At 43.8% G+C, this 18,216-nt stretch overlaps 1 protein-coding gene across 1 annotated transcript in view; it reads right to left on the bottom strand.

Annotated features, from left to right (window-relative positions):
* The window catches only part of LOC144682303 (dynein axonemal heavy chain 5-like), a 319,205-nt gene that overhangs the window by 297,175 nt on the left and 3,814 nt on the right, over positions 1-18,216 (bottom strand). Inside the window, exons 2-3 of the mRNA XM_078544778.1 lie at positions 2,977-3,111; positions 234-318 (exon numbers count right to left, since the gene is read on the bottom strand). Coding sequence (XP_078400904.1) covers positions 234-318; positions 2,977-3,111 — 220 coding nt within the window. The remainder of the gene's footprint in view (positions 1-233; positions 319-2,976; positions 3,112-18,216) is intronic.

Genomic DNA, 18,216 nt, shown 5'->3' with positions numbered 1-18,216 from the left:
GAAATAAAAGAAGGTAGAAAATAAGTTGAAATAGAAGTGATGGACTTGAAGTGAAAGTATTTCTTCTCAAAATTAAGAATAACAAACCAAGAACTGGGAAAAATGTTTGATCTGCTTTTAAAATAAAGCAGCGATTGGCTATAATGGCTATTATTTATGTATCTTTGGTAATCTGTAAGAACATGGGTTTGAATTAAATACTGCAAATATTATCATATTCTGTAGAGTATAACCTGCTTCTGGTAGATCCACTTCCTGATAGAAGAACAGAAGGCTTTGTCTGCCATCTACAATGAAAAAATTATCAATTTGTTCCAGCTGAAAAAGAAAAAAAAAATGTTAGAATCAAGTATTTTTTTTGTCTTTAGTTATTCTTTGTCCCTTCTCATTCACAATTTTGTGGAGTGCGCATTATCCCAAAGGGAACGATTGACTAAATAACATTCAATAGGTATGGTTTCTTTGCCTTCTCCATGCTATAGAATTTCCCCTAGTATCTTCGATAAAAAGAATGCCATGTCAACTGCCTCAACAAGTGCAAGAGTTTCAGCAGCCAGAGTACTTTTTACTATTCTCCTTATTTTCTTGGCTTCCTAAGCCAAGGGGCAACATTTCCCACTTTCTCCCATAAGAAATATTATTCAACCAGTTACGCTCGAAAACCTAATACAAAGTTTACATGAGAGGCATCACTGAAAATAATCAATTTTATATTCCTGAGATCATCCAAAGATGGAAATTTCAGCACACATTTCTCCATCTTTAATTTTTTAATGATTTGTTTGCCTAAAATGTCCTCAACCCTTGGATGTTTCATTACAGTAATTGGTTCTAAGACCTCAAAACTTGCATCCGGTTTTGTCTGCGTGCCCAGCCAATTCAATTGTCCAACTAGACTTCGCAGCTGCTCTTTCTCAGCTTTGGAAGCATCTGCATCCTTTTGCGAAGACCTGGCATGATTGACTGTGATAAGGTTAACACATTCCAAGTAAGATATATTTAAAGGCCCCAGAAACCTGACGCCCAATCTTAAATTCTGTTCTAATCCTGTCAATAACATTTTTTAGAACTTGCTAGTACCACCCCATAAGAAGTCATCAACATGCACCAAAAAGATGCCCAAGAGTTTCCCGCCATAGTACCAATAAAACATGGCAGGATTCACTTTCAGTTGGAGACAGCCCAGCTTTAACAAAACTGACCTAACTGAAAAGTACCATTCTCTGGAAGCATTGTTCTAACTATAGACATACTTACTTAACTTCCAAAGTTTTCCTTCTACATCTGGCACCTCCGCAGGAGAAACACTTCCCTCTAAAGGTGATTTCCCTGCAGAAGTGCAGCTTTTATGTCTATTAACTTACATTCCCAAGAAAATGTTGCTAAAAGGGCCAAAAAAAATTTTAAACTACCTTTCCTGCTGCGGGCAAGTCCACTCTGACCACTTGATCTCCAAAGCATTTTTTAAAACCCCAGGCCACTAACCTAGCTTTAACCTTGCAAGTTCCATTTGGTAGCTCCATCTATGCAGTAATGCTGGCTGACCCCTATTTGGAACTTCTGAAAACACACCAAGCTCTCTCCTACTTTCCGGGCAGGCCCCGACTCTCCCTCCTCCCCTCACCCGCACAGGTAGCGCTGAGCGCTACCAGTGTTGTGTTACACTGGGCGGGCCTTAATTGACCCGCCTGTGTAAAATGGCAGTGCATAGCTGATCACAGGCAGCGATCGGCTCTGCGCCCATCCCGACCCACTCCAGCCCAGCCCGCCCAACATAGGTAAGATTCTACCCTCTAACTCTTTCTGTTGAGCCTCCTATATGGCTTTATCTCCTAATTTGTTGGCAGTTACAAAAACGACTTAGTCATGAGGACTTCTGCTTCTGTTGTTTTGTTGGGACAGTGCTGCATTCTCCATTCCATTGTGTCATCTAGTCAGACTGCGACCTCTACTTGCCTGTTGAAGTGTTTCCAGGCTATTACTGTTGGATCCCCCATATACCCGATCTGAGCCCCTCTCCACCGAATGTAAACATTTCCTCAACCGGGTCTCATTGCCCAACCCATTACTGGAACTTGAGCAATGCTTTTTTATTTTCCATTCTTGCACAGCATTTTCCCAGTTAATGACCCTCACTCCTTGTCCATCATCCTTAACATTCAACCAATTTTTATATTTTCCAGTAGATTTCCCTGCCCGTCCCACTATTGTTGCATCCCTCCATCAATCCTTCTGGATGGTACGTCTCCCAGGATCCCATTTTGGGCATTTGGCCTCCAGATCAAATTTCCCTTTCCTGTTCATCACGATCAGTTTCTCTACTGGCATCTAACTCCTGATCTATCATATCTTGTCCCTCTGGCCCTATCCTGCAAAATATATGAGTATGTGCCATCTGAATGCAATGACACCTGCTGTAATCCATGCCCTGCCTTGAACTCAGTGGTTTACACAGTGCTACCCATTGGCTAACAATGTGCTGTTAATAGACATTGTAAAAATATCACAAGAATTTCAAATATGTTAATTAAAAGTCACAGGAATGACTTTGAGGCAGTAATCTGATCTCAGTGCTCAGAACAAATTTAATTCATAAATGTTATCTAAATAAGTTTAATTAGTTTGCTTTTTCAAAGTGATTAATTATGCTAACTATATTTTTAACTTTATATGTTCATAATTTAACAGTTCACATTGATCTAATATTGAGTGACACAAGTTCTGAACTCATAAAAACAACAGCACCAAATTCCTGCCTTCAGCCATGTGTATCCCGCTCTACCGTATCATGCTAACCAACTTATATCATCCTAGTCAGTTACATACTTTCTTCCACCAAGTCATGCAATATATCTTAATGTTGTGCTTGCAACAAATACTGTGTATCCTGTAATCCCATGTGTAACATAATTTTGAGATTGAACTCCTAAATACAACTAAATGGAATTTATGTGAAAACTAAGAAATTTCACTTACTTGAACCCCTTCCAGTATAGCATCTTCAACACTGGACCTTTCCAGATGGACACAGGTTGCGACAATATCAAAAATGTATTCATGTCTACTGTCTAACTGCATCCGTTTAGCTTCACGTTCCTCTCTTAGTTTGTGCTGAAATACAGTATAAAACAGTGCAAGGTAGAGAGATTTTTCTTACAACATAGGGAAGTTTAATTTATTTTGAAAACGGTGGGGAGGAGCAAGGCCATAGGGGAATTTAAAAACAAGAATGAGACTCTTAAGATCGAGGCTTTACTTAACCAGAAGCCAATGCTGACCAGAGAGCACAGGGGTGATGAAACAATGGGAGTGGATGTGAGTTATGTGTTACGAATGTGAAGTTTATAAGTTTATGTTTTAAACCAACTCTTTAATTTAAGGTAAAATGGAGCAATGATGCAATAAAATGTTAAGGTGGTTCACAAACTCCCAGGCTGCTTGTCCTTTTTACAGACTCAAGGAGTCCGTCTTCCATGTCTATGAGGTTGCAGGCCCTGTTCCACTTTTTGGGAGAGCTGCTCCTCAACTTTGTTTGCACCTCAGCCCCATGCTCCTGATCTTTGGCCACTCTGTGCAGGGGAGGCGGGGTAGATCAGAAGACCTCTTCATGGGTTTGCTCCTGGGCTTGGCCAAGATGAATATTAACAGACAGTCAGCAGGCCATTGGTGGGGGGAGGGGCGATCGTTAGACCCGACTGTCTGACTCAACAACGTTGTGGCTATGTTCACACCCGGGTGTTCCTGGAGAGGGAGCAAGCAGTGTACACTGGTATGCTTGAAGCCTTCCACGTCCACGGGGGTGCCACAGGGGCTGGAGTGCATCATCAGGCCCAGGAACATTATTTTACTTTAACTTGATAAATTCCCTTTAAAGTTTTGTCTTTTTGCTACAGTGCCCCTTTAAGGGACTGTTAATTTTATTTGTTAATTAGTTTATTTGGTTATTTGGTACTCAAAAGAGTATAAAGAGAGTCCCATGGGACACTGGGGTAGTAGTTAGGAGGCAGAAATCTGTAAGGCCGCATCTTGTGAATAAACCTACTATCAAAAGACCTGTGTCATGTTTTGCACTTCACCATCTGGCTTGAATCCATTTAACAAGGGACTGCAGCTAGTGTGGACAGCAGAGAGGAAAATGTGACTTTTCTATGGACTACCAGGCAGAATGCAGGAGGGGAGATGGTCTCTAGTCAAAAATTTGCAACCCATGGCAATCTAAGGAATCCAGAAGATTGGTCCTGATGTGGTCGGGAGGGAAAGAAGCCTTATTGCTGGTATTTGGTTTGGGACTTCTCTGGGAACTGAGAAGTGCCTTTTGACAGTCACTCGATGTTATGACTTGGCAAAATATGGAGAAGTTAACTCATTGGAAGTTAGGAGTGATGTTGGACTGGTTCCAATAAAAACTGCAGTTCTACACAGAGGGAGCAGTGAAATATAATGGTGGTGTGGGTTTTTCAGACATGATAAAGGGGTGATATCTTTTCTGTAGTTAAGAATATTAGTTGCTTTCCAAATAGTGTTTAGGTGATGTTGATTTTTAGCTTGTTTGTTACAGCAAAAATCTTGGGTGGGATTTTCCAGTCCATGGCAGGTAGGACAGGAAAATTTAGAATGCGGCAAAAAGTCAGTTTTCCACTGGCGTAAAAACAGGTTGCAATCTTCCCCTTCTGGGAAAATCTATTAGGGCTTGGGGCCAAATGTAGATTGGGTTTGAATGACCATTTGTCCCTCTCATAGGATCATGCAAAGGTTAGAATGATCCAACTATAAAGGGGTCACAGCTAAAGCATATATGCAAAATGCTCCAACAAGGCTACACATTGCAGCTGAGAGGTTCAGGCTTTACACGGCTCAACGATTAGCCATCACATTTGTGAAAGGCTGGGCTCCAGTCTACTCCAAAGGGTGCAGCCTGACAGTGCCCTGGCTGAGGCTGATAGCGCCTGGCTGTACTCATCCAGATCCAACCTCCTTTGTGAATCCACTGTCATGCCTAGGGCGCAGGGGGTGGTAGGGAGAGGGAGAGAGAGAGGGGGGAAACTAAGCTACCAGTGATCCTTAAGGCTGTGCTACAGCTGCAAGGGAGGATCTGGGGATGGAATGCCTGGAATGACAGCAGGCCTAGGGCTTCGCAATGACTCCTTAACTTGGCAAAGGAAAGTGATCGTTGCTGGATAATGTTCAATCGTGTCGCTGAACAATTTTTCTACAGACTCAAAGAGGAGTACAGATTGCAGGCAGTAGGCAACGCTGCCTTCTTCATGGCTTTCATGCAGCTGAGGAGGAGAAAAAGGGCCTGTTGCCATCAAGTAGGGCAAAGGGAAAAGCCTTGCCCTGAGGAACATGGGCCAATGGGGCCCCATGAAGACCCTGAAGCTGAGGTGGAGAGACCAACGGAGGCATTTGGCGCATCCCAGGGTGTACCAAAGACGCGTCTCATACTTGCATATGAGCAAGAGACAGTGCCAAAGACATCTTCACATGTCAAAGGATGTGGAACTCACATCTGCCATATTCTTTGGGAGAACGTGACACCGCAGAGACTGGGAGGCCATCCATTGCCAGTCGCTCTAAATGTGACTGCCGCACTCAACTTTTTGCGAGTGGCTTGTTCCAGGGCTCTACTGGGGACTTCTGCGGAATATCACAATCCTCCACTCATAAATGCATACGTGAGATCACCAACACCCTATTCAATAAGGCACACAATTACATCCAGTTCTCCCTGGATGAAGCCAGCCAGGCTGCCACAGCAGTGGGATTAGCAGTGATCTCCGGCTTCCCACAGGTGCAATGTGACAGCAATTGCACACATGTGACATTAGGGCTCCCTGGCAGCAGCCACAAAGATTCATCAATAGAAAAGGCTTTCACTCTTGTTATGAAAATATAATAATTTTCATACTATTATTATGATTTATTCTAAAGGTAGGTTAACGGTTGGGTTTGGATTAGTTTCTCTGTGTGAGGTTGTGTGTGTGTGGGGGGTTTAATTGCATTGCAGACAGCTAGCCTGGAGTTTTTGAGTTATCAAAAGAGAAACTAGGTTTGAAACGTTAAATATGTAGACATGGCTGAAGTTTTAGAATGTGAGGTGTGAAGAACATTTGCATTTTTAGATAAACCAGAGTCATGAATTTCAAAGAGGTAAGGTGTTACACCTAGCCAACAGAGGCTAAGCCAAACAGTGTGTTTATTTTTCCTAAAGATTACTGATAATATGAGTACTATAGAAGATTAAAATTATGGAAAAAGTAAAGTTGCAAAGGCATATTGGGACAATGGAATTTACATTAAAAACGCAGAAACCTGTATAAAGGAGATGAGGTTATGTGTAAGGAGAAGGAATTCTAAGATCTAACAAATGTGAAAAGCCTCCAGCTTCTATGCTGTCTACAGGAATCGAAACAAAGAAAACTCACTGTGAATATCCCTGTCCAGGGTATTGTGTGCTTTGCTTGGGTCTGTTGAAATCTATCTTGTTTTATTGTTACCTTAGCGGAGGTGTAACTGGGAGCTAGATTAATTAGGAGATTTAGGAAGTATTATAGTCGTACTTTGTAGACCTATGTATGTGCTTAAAAACATTTTTCTTCTATTAATAAATGTTTAATTTAGTTTTGTAAAAAAAATCTCTAAGTCTTGGTGGGCTCATTACTCATTGAATTCAAGGCACACATCAAGAAATAAAGTACAAATTGCAATCAGTTGTGGCAGCTGTTTCACGATCCCTCCGGGATTTGAGCAGTTCAGCATTTACCATCCGTTGTGCCAGAACACACTCTCAACGTGCAGCTGATCTGTGATCACCACAAGCAGATTCATCAGGTCTGTACGAGATGCCCTGGGAGCTCAGGTGCCACAGATCTTCGAAGACCTTCAGTGCATTCAGGCTTGGTTCATTGGTGATAAAGACCACCCCAAAAGACGTGGCTAATGATGCCCGTTCGGTGGCCACAAAGTGTTTCAGAGAAGAGGTACAATGCAGCAGCAAGCTCCTTGATTGAGCAGACCATTGGCATGTTGAAGATGCATTTCAGATCTCTGGGCCGGTCAGGCGGTGCTCTCCAGTAGTCTCCCCAGAGGGTGTCCCACATCATCGTGGTTTGCTGCGCTCTGCAAAACTTGGCACTCCAAAGGGGGGCTGAGTTTCCAGATGGAGAGATGGAGGAGCTACACGTCTCCTCCGATGAGCAGGACGTTGAAAGGGATGACCTCGAAGAGGGCAAGGGTGCTGGCACCCCACAGGAAGAGCCCATAGCATGGGCCCTATGTGACAGATATGCCCATGAGCGACAAGGTTCCAAGACGATGAAGACGACTAGCTCATACGAGCCCATTTCACCTGTCCCCTTGATGCAGGGCACACATTAGCACCTTCTTTACTATCCTCAATCTCAATGAAGGACATCAATCTCAGAATGAGTAGCCACACAATCTTGCTTGTCCTCATCCTTGGAAGGCTGGGCAGCCTGAGGAGCACGTGGCCGTTCTCTAATGGGATAAGAGCTCCACCAGCGCTCACTGTGAAGCAAGTAGACATGGTGCAGTCCTTTCAATCATCACGCCAATACTTCATTGCTTACGGCAGCCTTCAAGGGACAGGAGCAGCACTACAAACATCAATACACTCGTGGCAGTATGCCTGGAGCGTTGCAAGGCACCTCAAGGAGGACAATCATCAATCACTGGTTCTCTCTTGACCATCTGAGGTCTGATCTGAATCCGGGCTGCAGCATCTCTCTAAAGGCCATCTCTCATGTAAGAATAATGTTCTGACCTCATACACATACTGAGTCCCCAGTATGAGATCGTTTATTCGGTCGCTATAATCTGTCACTGTCAATCATGGATGCGAGCCTGTGAGTCAGGCTACCTGTGTGTGCACAGAGAAAGATTCAGAGACACCATCATCTGGTCATTGACAATCACTCATGACCCAGCCTTCAAAGGAGGTTCCCAAGTTCACGTGCAGCATTGCCCTGGCCTCTGGGAGTGAAGTGGCCCAGTCAGTCTCGACACCGCATTTAAGCATTACTTAGTAACTTTGTTGATAATAAGGAGCACACAGCATATAGTTTTGCTCTCATCCCATTAGAGGCTCCCACATTTTCATTCTGGCAGATAAAGATACACACGAGGAAGTCTAGGACACTGATGGCACTGTCATGATCAGAAAACCATGTTGATTGCCCTTCTGAAAGCAGGCACAGGGATTCTGTCAAGCCATGCTAGCCAGACCTTCAGTACAAACCAGCATCCTCACATGTAATAGGCCGGCATCATGAGGCTAGACACACACCTATAATATCGCATAGTCATGGCCATCTAGCAGATATTTCGGGAGTCACAAAGTGCCAACTAGGTCCATAGCTCTGCATCATACAGGTGGAGAAAGAGAACTATTATAGGGGTAATGTTTAGATGTAAACACAGTTACTAAGTCATGCTGCAGGCTGCCATGAATGGCTAAGGTTCCCGACTATTACTTGAAATGTAACTCACACCCAGGCCAGGCAGATATTACATGGAGACCAACGAAAAGTGCACCGGGTTAGAATGGCTCCAATGCAGCTCACCATTGAAACTTATAACATCCACAGAGAACAGACTACAATGCAGCAGCATCAGGAGAATAAACAAAACTGCAAAATCTATACTCATAAGGCCACATGATATATTGCAAATCTAACATATGAATTGCTCAACCACCATGTTGATAGAGCAACTGGCTTTGTTCATGTCGCTTCTGTGGACTTAAAGGCGACTTACTGAACTGAGATTGGGCAAACACCATAGACCTGAGGGACACATGGGAAATAAGTGAGAAGGGGGGGTATCTGTTACACTTGGGTGATCTCGGAGGACTGCATCAGATAGGACAGCCATTAACTGGATGAGACTTTCAGAAAAGTAAAATATATTTGAAGATATATATGCAAAGTATATACAGTGAATGAATATCCGTGCCACCATTGTGCTCTCATTACTTCTTAACTTTTCTTACCCTATTGCTGCGTCTAGGTACATCCGCAGATGAGGTGGAGGCAACCTGCTGCCTGCTATGCCCTGTTGTCTCTGATGACCTTGGTGGGCATCCTCTGGATGCCTGAAGCCTGGAGGGCCTGGTCCTGCTTTGGGTCGCCTACTGTGAGGCAGGTGCACCCTCCTCGGCCTGATTAGCTGGAGTTGCTGGGGTCACAGGCAGAGAGGATTTGGAGTGGCTGGACAGCCTTGGAGAGCCCTGGGTGGATTGCTCTGGAGTGTCTGGCTGATGATCCTCCTCCCTGTGGGTGCCCGAGGGCCCCTCCCTCACTCCTTGAGGAGAAAGGGTTCCTGGAGGGAGATCGAGGTAGCCCATCCCCCTTTCGCCTAGCCTCTGATGGATCCCAGTCATGGCTAGAGTGATGGTGTGCAGGTCCGAGCATATATCCGGCACAAACTGCTGGACCAGGGTCGCTACGGTGGATGCCGCCCTTCCAATGGTGGCCTCGATATACTCGCATGTCGGTGCCACTACAACAGACAGAATGTGGACGGACTCCTCCATCCCCTGTTCCAATCTGCTGACAGCCTCTGACAACCCTCTGCCTGCTGTACCCCTGACTGTCTTTGGAGCTCCAACATATCTCTGAGGGCCGATTCCAGAGGCTCGTCATTGGACTCGGACTGAGCAGGACCCTGGCTTCCAGCAGTCCTCCGTGTGTCGGTGACCTTGGCTGCCACTGCCTCTGTGGACCTGATTGTGTGCTGTGGTCACCACATGGTCACCCTGAGCCTTCTCTAAAACTAGGCCCCACCAAGGTGTGTGTCTCTGCGCTGGTGGAGCGTGCAGGTGAATGCAGTGACAACTCTGCATCAAGTGGGTCCTCATCATCATCATCTGAAGTGCTCTGGGAGCTGGGGCTGATGGACTGGCTGGCAGTGTCCCTCGACCTTTTCTTGCTGGTGGCTGTAATAGAGATAATTAGTGACTGGCTGGAGATTCACCTACATTAAATATCACTCACAGTGTCAACGGTTGGGCGAAGTCCAGTGGATGGACACTCACTGGCTTGTTGGGGGACACCAAACTCGCCTTCAGCACAGGGACAGTCTCTGTCTTTGCTGGCCAGCTCTGCCGCCTGTTCCTCAAAGGTGGTGAGTGGCCTGAGCTCCAGTATCCTCCCACCAGTTTGGAATCTCTCCCTTTTGTTGTGGGCAATCTTGTCCTACATAAAGACAGATGGACAGACTGTGAGCAGGATGGCTGCTAAAGCAGATGATAAGCATGCCTGCCTGCTGTGTGTACTGAGTGATCCTATGTAAGGGCTGAAGGTGAGACTTGTACAGGACATCACAAGACATAAAGATGTTAAAGTGTGTTTGAGAGAATCAGTGATGATGACCCTTGTGCTGGTAATGTGTGAGATCCCTGTGGACCATAGCCCTGCGAATGCCTGGTGACCTTATGAGAGTGTGAGTTGAGAGTGAGGAGAAGGTTGACTTACCTTGGCGGAGCTTTTGAGATCATTCATCCTTTCTTGGCATTGGAGGACGGTCCTTTTCTGATGTCCACAGACGCTGACCTCCCTGGCAACCTCCTGCCAAGCCTGGGTGGTGAGGTTGGTGGACCTCCAGCTTCCATCATAGGGGTAGAGGACCTCCCGCCAGTCCTTGACTGCCTAGGGGAATTTCTCCAGGCACCTTTGCTGAACTTTGGTGCAGAGCGCTTGTCTCTTCAGGGGCGATCACTCACCACAATAAGTCCTGGGCTGCAAAGAGTAAATATGTGTATGGGTGCCATTTAAATATGGCACCTGGAACTTCAACCTGATGAGGTAACGGCGGGACAGACAAATCCCAGCCCACCCCGCCACAAGATATGATGAGCTGCTCAGTTATGCATACATAATGAGGTGAAAAGCAAACATACAAACATATGAACAAGGAGCATTCAGCCCCTCCAAACTGCTCTGACATTTAATAAGACCATAGTAACCTGAAATCTGCATCCCAACTACCGCCGATAACCTATCACCCCCTTGCTTACTAAGGATCTCTCCACCTCTGCCTTAAAAACATTCAAAGATTCTGCTTCCACCACCTTTTCAGAAAGAGAGTTTCAAAGACTCATCACCCTCTGATTGAAAAAATTTTGCCTCATCTGTGTCTTAAATGGGTGACCCCTTATTTTTAAACAGTAAGCCCTAGTTCTAGATTCTCCCACAAGAGGAAACATCCTCTCCACATCCACCCTGTCAAGACTCCTCAGGATCTTATATATTTCAATCAAGTCGCCTCTTAGTCTTCTAAACTCCAGTAGATACAAGCCTAGTCTGTCCAACCTTTCCTCATAAGACAACCCGCCCATTCCTGGTATTAGTCTGGTAAACCTTCTCTGAACTGCTTCCAATGCATTTACATCCTTCCTTAAATAAGGAGGCCAATACTGTACACAGTACTCCAAATATGGTCTCACTAGTGTCCTGTACAACTGAAGCATAACCTCCCTTCTTTTGTATTCAATTCCCTTCACAATAAATGATAACATTCTATTAGTTTTCCTAATTACTTGCTGTACTTGCATACAAACCTTTTGTGATTCATGCACTAGGACACCCAGATCCCTCTGCATCTGAGCTCTGCAATCTCTCACTGTTTAGATAATATACTTCTCTTATATTTTTCCTGCCAAAATGGACAATTTCACATTTTCCCACATTATATTCAATCTGCCAGATCTTTGCCCACTCACTTAACCTATCTACATCTATTTGTAGCCTCCTTCTGTCCTCTTCACAACTTATTTTCCTACCTATCTTTGTGTCATCAGCAAATTTGGCAACCATCCCTTTAATCCCTTCATCCAAGTCATTTATATAAAGTATAAACAGTTGAGGTCCCAGCACTGATCCCTGTGGCACGCCACTCATTATATCTTGCCAACCTGAAAAAGACCCATTTATGCCTACTCTCTGCTTCCTGTTAGCCAGCCAATCTTCTGTTCATGCCAATATGTTACCCCCATGCCATGAGCTTTTATTTTCCACAACAACCTTTGATGTGGCACTTTATCAAATGCCCTCTGGAAATCTAAGTACAGTACATTCACCAGCTCCCCTTTATCTACAGCAAATGTTCCTTCCTCAAAGAACTCCAATAAGTTGATTGAACCCAATTTCCTTTTCACCAAACCAAATAATCTGGCACGGCAATCCGCCCCACCAGCCAGTAGAAGCCGCCCCAACTTTCCCACCCGCCATTGCACTTAGTCTCTGGAGTGGAAATTTCCACCCTTTAATTTGAAATCTTGTTGTGCAATTCCTTTAAGTTGGTCACTGGGAATTTAAATATCTCTTTAAAAGTTATTGGTCTCTACAGAGATCATAATACAGGACAGGGACTGTAGAGATGACCTCCATTTACGAAAGATTGAATGTGAATGGCTGGTCTTTAGGGCATTGGAATAGTCAAGTCTAAATGTATCAAAGGCATGAATGAGGGCTTTAGGAACAGATGAGCTGAGATGGGAAGAGTCAGGCATTGTAATGGAGGTATTAGTGATGGGAAGGCTATGTTTAAAATAAAAAGGTTGATACTGATGTTAAAGTAACACGGGTACTTCATTGGAAAACCAAATAGTGCACTGCGGTTTGCATCATGGGACCAGCTGGCCATTTTTTTTAATATTCGTTCATGGGATGTGAGTGTTGCTGGCTCAGCCAGCATTTATTACCCATCCCTAATTGCCCTTGGGCACAAGCTCATCTTGGGTTCAAATAGAGCACCAAGGTTGAGAACATTCCAGGGTTCAGCTCAGACAGTTGCCAGGGATAGAGATGGAGTTGGCGGCTAGAAAGTAGAGTTTCTGGTGAGGAGCAAAGGCAATAGCTTCAGTCTTCCAATATTTGGCTGGAGGAAATTTCTGCTCATCACTGGATGTTAGACAATTTAGAGACATTGGAGGGGTCAGGAGAGATGGTGATGAGTCAGGGCTGGCTGTCTACAGTGTACATGTGGAAACTAATGCTGTGTTTTTGGACAATGTTGCCATGCAGTAGCATCTGGATGATAAATAGTGGGGCCAAGGATAGATCCTTGGGGGACATTAGAGGTGATGGTGCAGAAGCAGGAAGAGAAGCCAATGCAGGTGATCCTCTGGCAATGACTGGATAGGAATGGAACCAGGTGAGTGCAGTTCCACCAGTTGGGCAACATAGAAGAGATGTTAGAGGAGATTGCTGTGGTCAATCATTTCAAAGGCTGCAGACAGGTTGAGAAGATGAGAAGGGAGAGTTTACCTTTATCACAGTTACATCAGAGTGATGTTTTGATTTCACTTTCCTACTGCTATAAACTGTGGATTTGTCAAAAAAAGTCACTGATGGTAACTGTGACCGTACCAAGTTCACATGTGGTTGATAGCACTACTGCAATCCACTTGAGCTTAGGGCTGCTTGATAGTGTATTGGCTCCTCTACCTCTTTATGTTCATCACAATTTAACTCCATAGGTATCTTACAGATGAGCAATGCAGTTTCATACCTTCCATTCCCCCAGATGTATACAATTAGAGGACTCACAGCATGAGTAAGACCAAGGCAGGAGGACTTTGGATATTAGGCTGGCAGTGACTCCTTTCATAAGTCATTGGTTTTCCATTGCTTTTAGTTAGCTAAAGCAGGGCAGCTTTAGAAGAATGTTGAGCCATAGTTGGACATTAGAAAGTTGTAGTGTAAAACATCCTACGGCCATTTCACTTAAGATCTCTGAGGAAGGAGACATTCATTCCATCTATCTATGGCTGGACTCCAAAGGTAGAAGCCAGTGGTGAGAGGATAGAATTTAAATGCATGACTCCATCAGACTCTAAACAGTTCTTTTTAACATTTGTGGAAATTAGAAAAATGACCATTAACTCGCCTTTCCTTACCGTCTATGAAACATTCAAAAAAAGGCCAACAAGGGGAGGTGGTAGTGTAATGGTATTGTCACCTGACTGGTAATCCAGTGACCTAGGGTAATGCTCATGGACCTGGGATCAAATCCACCAGGGCAGATGGTGGAATTTGGATTCAATATAAATATAGAATTAAAAGTCTCATGATGACCATGAAACCATTGTCGATTATCATAAAAACCCATCTGGTTTGCTAATGTCCTTTAGAGAAGGAAATCTGCTGTCCCTACCTGGTCTGGCCTACATGTGACTCCAGATCCACATGCAATGTGGTTGACTCCTAAATGCGCTGTGAACAAGGGCAATTTGTGATGGGTAATAAATGCTGGCCTAGTCAGCAATGCCCACATCCCATGAACAAATAATTTTTTAAAATAGCCAGCTGGTCCCATGATGCAAACCACATGCACTATTTGGTTTCCCAATGAAGTATCTGTGTTACTTTAACATCAGTATCAACCTTTTTATTTTAAACATTGGCTGGAAAAATAAGCTACTTGGCCAAATTTCAATATAGTAAGATTGTAATTTCAATGTAGGGCATCCAAAGTAAAAAACACTGGTTGGAGCTTTTTGTTTTTGTCCATTCTCAACCAAGCAAAGCCACAAGTTTCTGAAAATGCATATATTATATCTCAAAATTTTCAGACAGGAAAGTCTGGAACACTTAAGGTTTTATTCCCTTTAATGGTGTCCAAGAGTCTCACTTAAACCCCGGCATAAGTTAAGCAGTGAACAACAAACAAAAATATCTGAATTGATTTTGTATTTGTGGTTAATATCAAATGTATAAAATTGTCCAAAAAAAGAACAGCTCTGAAAATGAAATGTAATATAAAATTGCCTCAGAAACTACTGTCAAAATTTCCTACACTAGTTATTGTAGGGAGAATGAAAACTTCTACCAAGTTGTGAGTGGTAGGTTCCAGACAACTCATCCCTGGGATGAGTCTGCCCAAGTTCATTTCGCCTACACCCAAATTTCGCCTACACCGTTTGTCCTATTGATCTATTCTGCATTCAATCCCTGTAAACAGCTTGATAATGATGACTAAATTTACAACTTTGGGAATATTTTTAATTTTGATGCTGAAATGTTAAAGCAGTTCTGAAAGAGTTAAAAAAAAAACTTTTTTTCCCATTCGTGTCAATTAGTCCAAATACATCATTAATTCAACAGCAATTTATTTTCCAATAGGAAAGATTTCTAACTGTACAAGACTTGGGATAATTTACAGAAATCACAGAGGGGTGAATTTGTTTTTGGGGGACAGTGAAAAATAGGTGATTTGATTCACTCACCCTTAATATATCTCTGACAACTTTCATTGATTTCAATGTAAATGAAAATCAGGTAGGGTGTTTAATGGGCAGATGATTCAATGTTGACTATTTTACGTTATTGCCCAAAGTCAAAAATCAAATTTATCCCCAGTATGTTAGAACATGATAGAGTATGTAGGTTAGCTTACAGCTTTGTGAATCAGTTTCCAATTACAGTTTTAAAGCCACTGGAATATTTTTCAAATATGTCAGTATGCAGAGGACTGATTTTGTGGGGGTAAGGTGGGTGGGGGGGAAACAGGAGCCAGGACTTATTCCAGGTCCCGAACCCAATCTCAGGAGGAAACAGTCACCGGCCTGGGATTTTCACAGAGATTCTCCCTTAATTGGCATCGAGACAGCTTCCCTGTCCAATTAAAGGCAGCAGGCAGAAGCTCAAAGATGGGGTACCAATCACAGGCCTTCCAGCTTGAAAGGCATAAAGGTTATAGTAAAGGGTAAATAATTGAGAAGGCACTTCAACTAATTTTATCAAGGCACTTCTCATCAACTTTATTAAAGATTTAAATAAAAATCAGCAAAGCTGCCAGGCCACCGCTGAGGGGAGAGGGGGAGAAATCCTTCTACATCTGCAACCAGGCAAGCAAGGAGGGCCTGGGACTGCCTGGAGCACTAATTCCCCGGCCTGCTGCTGGGTGCCCACCTCCAGGTAGCTGAACTACATCTCCACACCCCATCAGCACAACAGGAGACTGGAGGCCAACTGGATGATCCCATTTGGGTGTCCCGAGCCTGCCCATCTTGCCAGTACGATTGCTGGCACAACCGTCCGGGAGATGGCCTTCTAATTAGCTGCCCCTTTGCTTACCGTCCTATTAAGGATGTCAAATGGGCCAGCCAGAGAGCCAACAGTGATGTCAGGCCAGTAATCTTACCGGGAGAGGTGGGTGCTGCTGAGGCAGGCAGGAAAGGGCATCACAACATGGATGTGCCTCTGGATGTGCCCCTGCACAGACTTCATGAAACAAAGAGGCCCAAAGCCAGTAGGGACATCAGGGTAGAGAAGAAACCCCTCCTTTCATCTCCCTAGGCTCATTATTAGAGCATGGAGCTTCTTGCTGCAATGGCCCCCTGGCCTACTACAGACAGGCTGCCTTGACTGAGCTGGCACCCTCGATACACCGCAAGGGTCTATTCTGATATCAGTAAAGTACTGGTGCTGGTGCAAAGTGACCCCAAAGCGGGGTCTTAATTGGACTAATTGGCTGTCTACATCTGTGGAGTGGGAAGCCAACCCTGTTCCCACTGCTGGGAAATTGCCTGGGAGATGGGAATGCATCAGGGAGCCACCCTGATGGGGGTCCCTCCACAGCACCAGTAAAATCCAGCCCATTGTGTTTATCCAGCATTTTCTAGTTAATATTATTTACTTGTGAGCTATGGCAGTTGAAATTATTAAGCTCTTCAATCATACATTTTTACATACAAATATGCTATCACTGGGATCAATCATGGCTGACAACATTGGCCGATTTTCCTCTCCAGAGCGTTAAGGCCTATTGTAGTGCACCTGACGCCCCACTGAAATCAACACAGAATGGGAACTAAACCTGAGATTTCTGTACAGCTCAGATATTTCAATTCATTAACTCACTGAGCCAATCAGAGCTACAAGTACTTCAATTAGGATATTAAATAATCTCACTATCCCAAATTCTTTTGAAATGATTTCAAGATTTTTTTTATAGTAAAACGTTATTCGTGCATATTAAATGAATAATGTGGATCTCCAATCTTTGGTACAAATGGTGGTCAAAGAGCAGGGTCCCAATGCAGCTCACAAATAGGTAGTGTGGCTACTGACTTACTGCAAAACACTTAAACACTCATACACCATGCCAATTAATAAAATGACACTGCCACTGATCATAAAGGAAGGTTCAAGGTTGTTAAGAGACTTTATTGTATTGCAGGTTTAGTATTTCACTCGACAATTAGCATTATCAAGACAACTATCCTTATTTCTAAGCTATTACTGAACTGATACTTCATCTGAACAATGTAAATTTCACAAAGGATGTCCATGTGCAATGAGGAACATAAAAAATAGATCATTTTAATCATCTCCTCTTGACGTCATAAAGAAATCTTATCTTTACATCACCATTTAATCAGAAAGCTGTTTGAGGTCCCCTGCAGGGCGTTTTAATGAAATCAATCCCACTGAACATCAAATCTAATTGTGCCATCAGAATTACTGTTGGACAATAATGACTGGAAAAATGATGATGAACACATACTTGTTACATTAATGCTTTGCCTCTGTATAAAATAAAACACCACACAACCACATTTTACATCCATACTTTAAAAATTTACCAATTACTATGGGACCTAGGTTAGGGAGGAGGATGCAAGTCAAACAGGTTTTCCTTCTGCTTGTTGTCCAGTGATATCTGAAGAAAATTGTTTATGTGTGGGTTTACCTGGGGGGTTTATCCTAAGTATTTTCATTGGGTTCAACATCACTGGCCACTCTAAAACCAGAGTTTGGGTACACTGGGGATCAAACTGTGCCTTTACCCATGCTATTTCTAAGTAAACATAGCAAGATCCAGTGATTAAACATTGGAACCTTATCACAGTGCTCTGCTTTATTGTCTGTCCAGCAGGTCGATGTGATGCTTCTAGTGGGTGGGTGAAGAGAGTTAGCATGCCTTCTGTTTTTATGTGTTAGTTTGCTTCTCATCTTCATCTACACCACTGGCTCATAGCAACGTGAGAAGGACAGCCAAATGTGTAAGTCTCTCTCTGTCAGTACACAGCCTCATTGGCAAGTCCTCTGCTGTGCCTCCTCCTGGTGACACACAGAAACTGGGCCCCTCGCAGCCTCGGGTTAAAGCTTCTGAGGAACTCGGAGGAGGTTTCACCCCCAGACATGTAGTGTGCAGGCCCACTGGCATGTAGACACGACCTGGCACTCATGA

The sequence above is a fragment of the Cetorhinus maximus genome, chromosome 6 (genome assembly GCF_964194155.1).
Source record: "Cetorhinus maximus chromosome 6, sCetMax3.hap1.1, whole genome shotgun sequence".
In the NCBI taxonomy this organism is placed as follows: Eukaryota; Metazoa; Chordata; class Chondrichthyes; order Lamniformes; family Cetorhinidae; genus Cetorhinus; species Cetorhinus maximus.
Note: the sequence above shows the minus strand (reverse complement) of the source record. Positions and strands in the feature narration are given on the sequence as shown.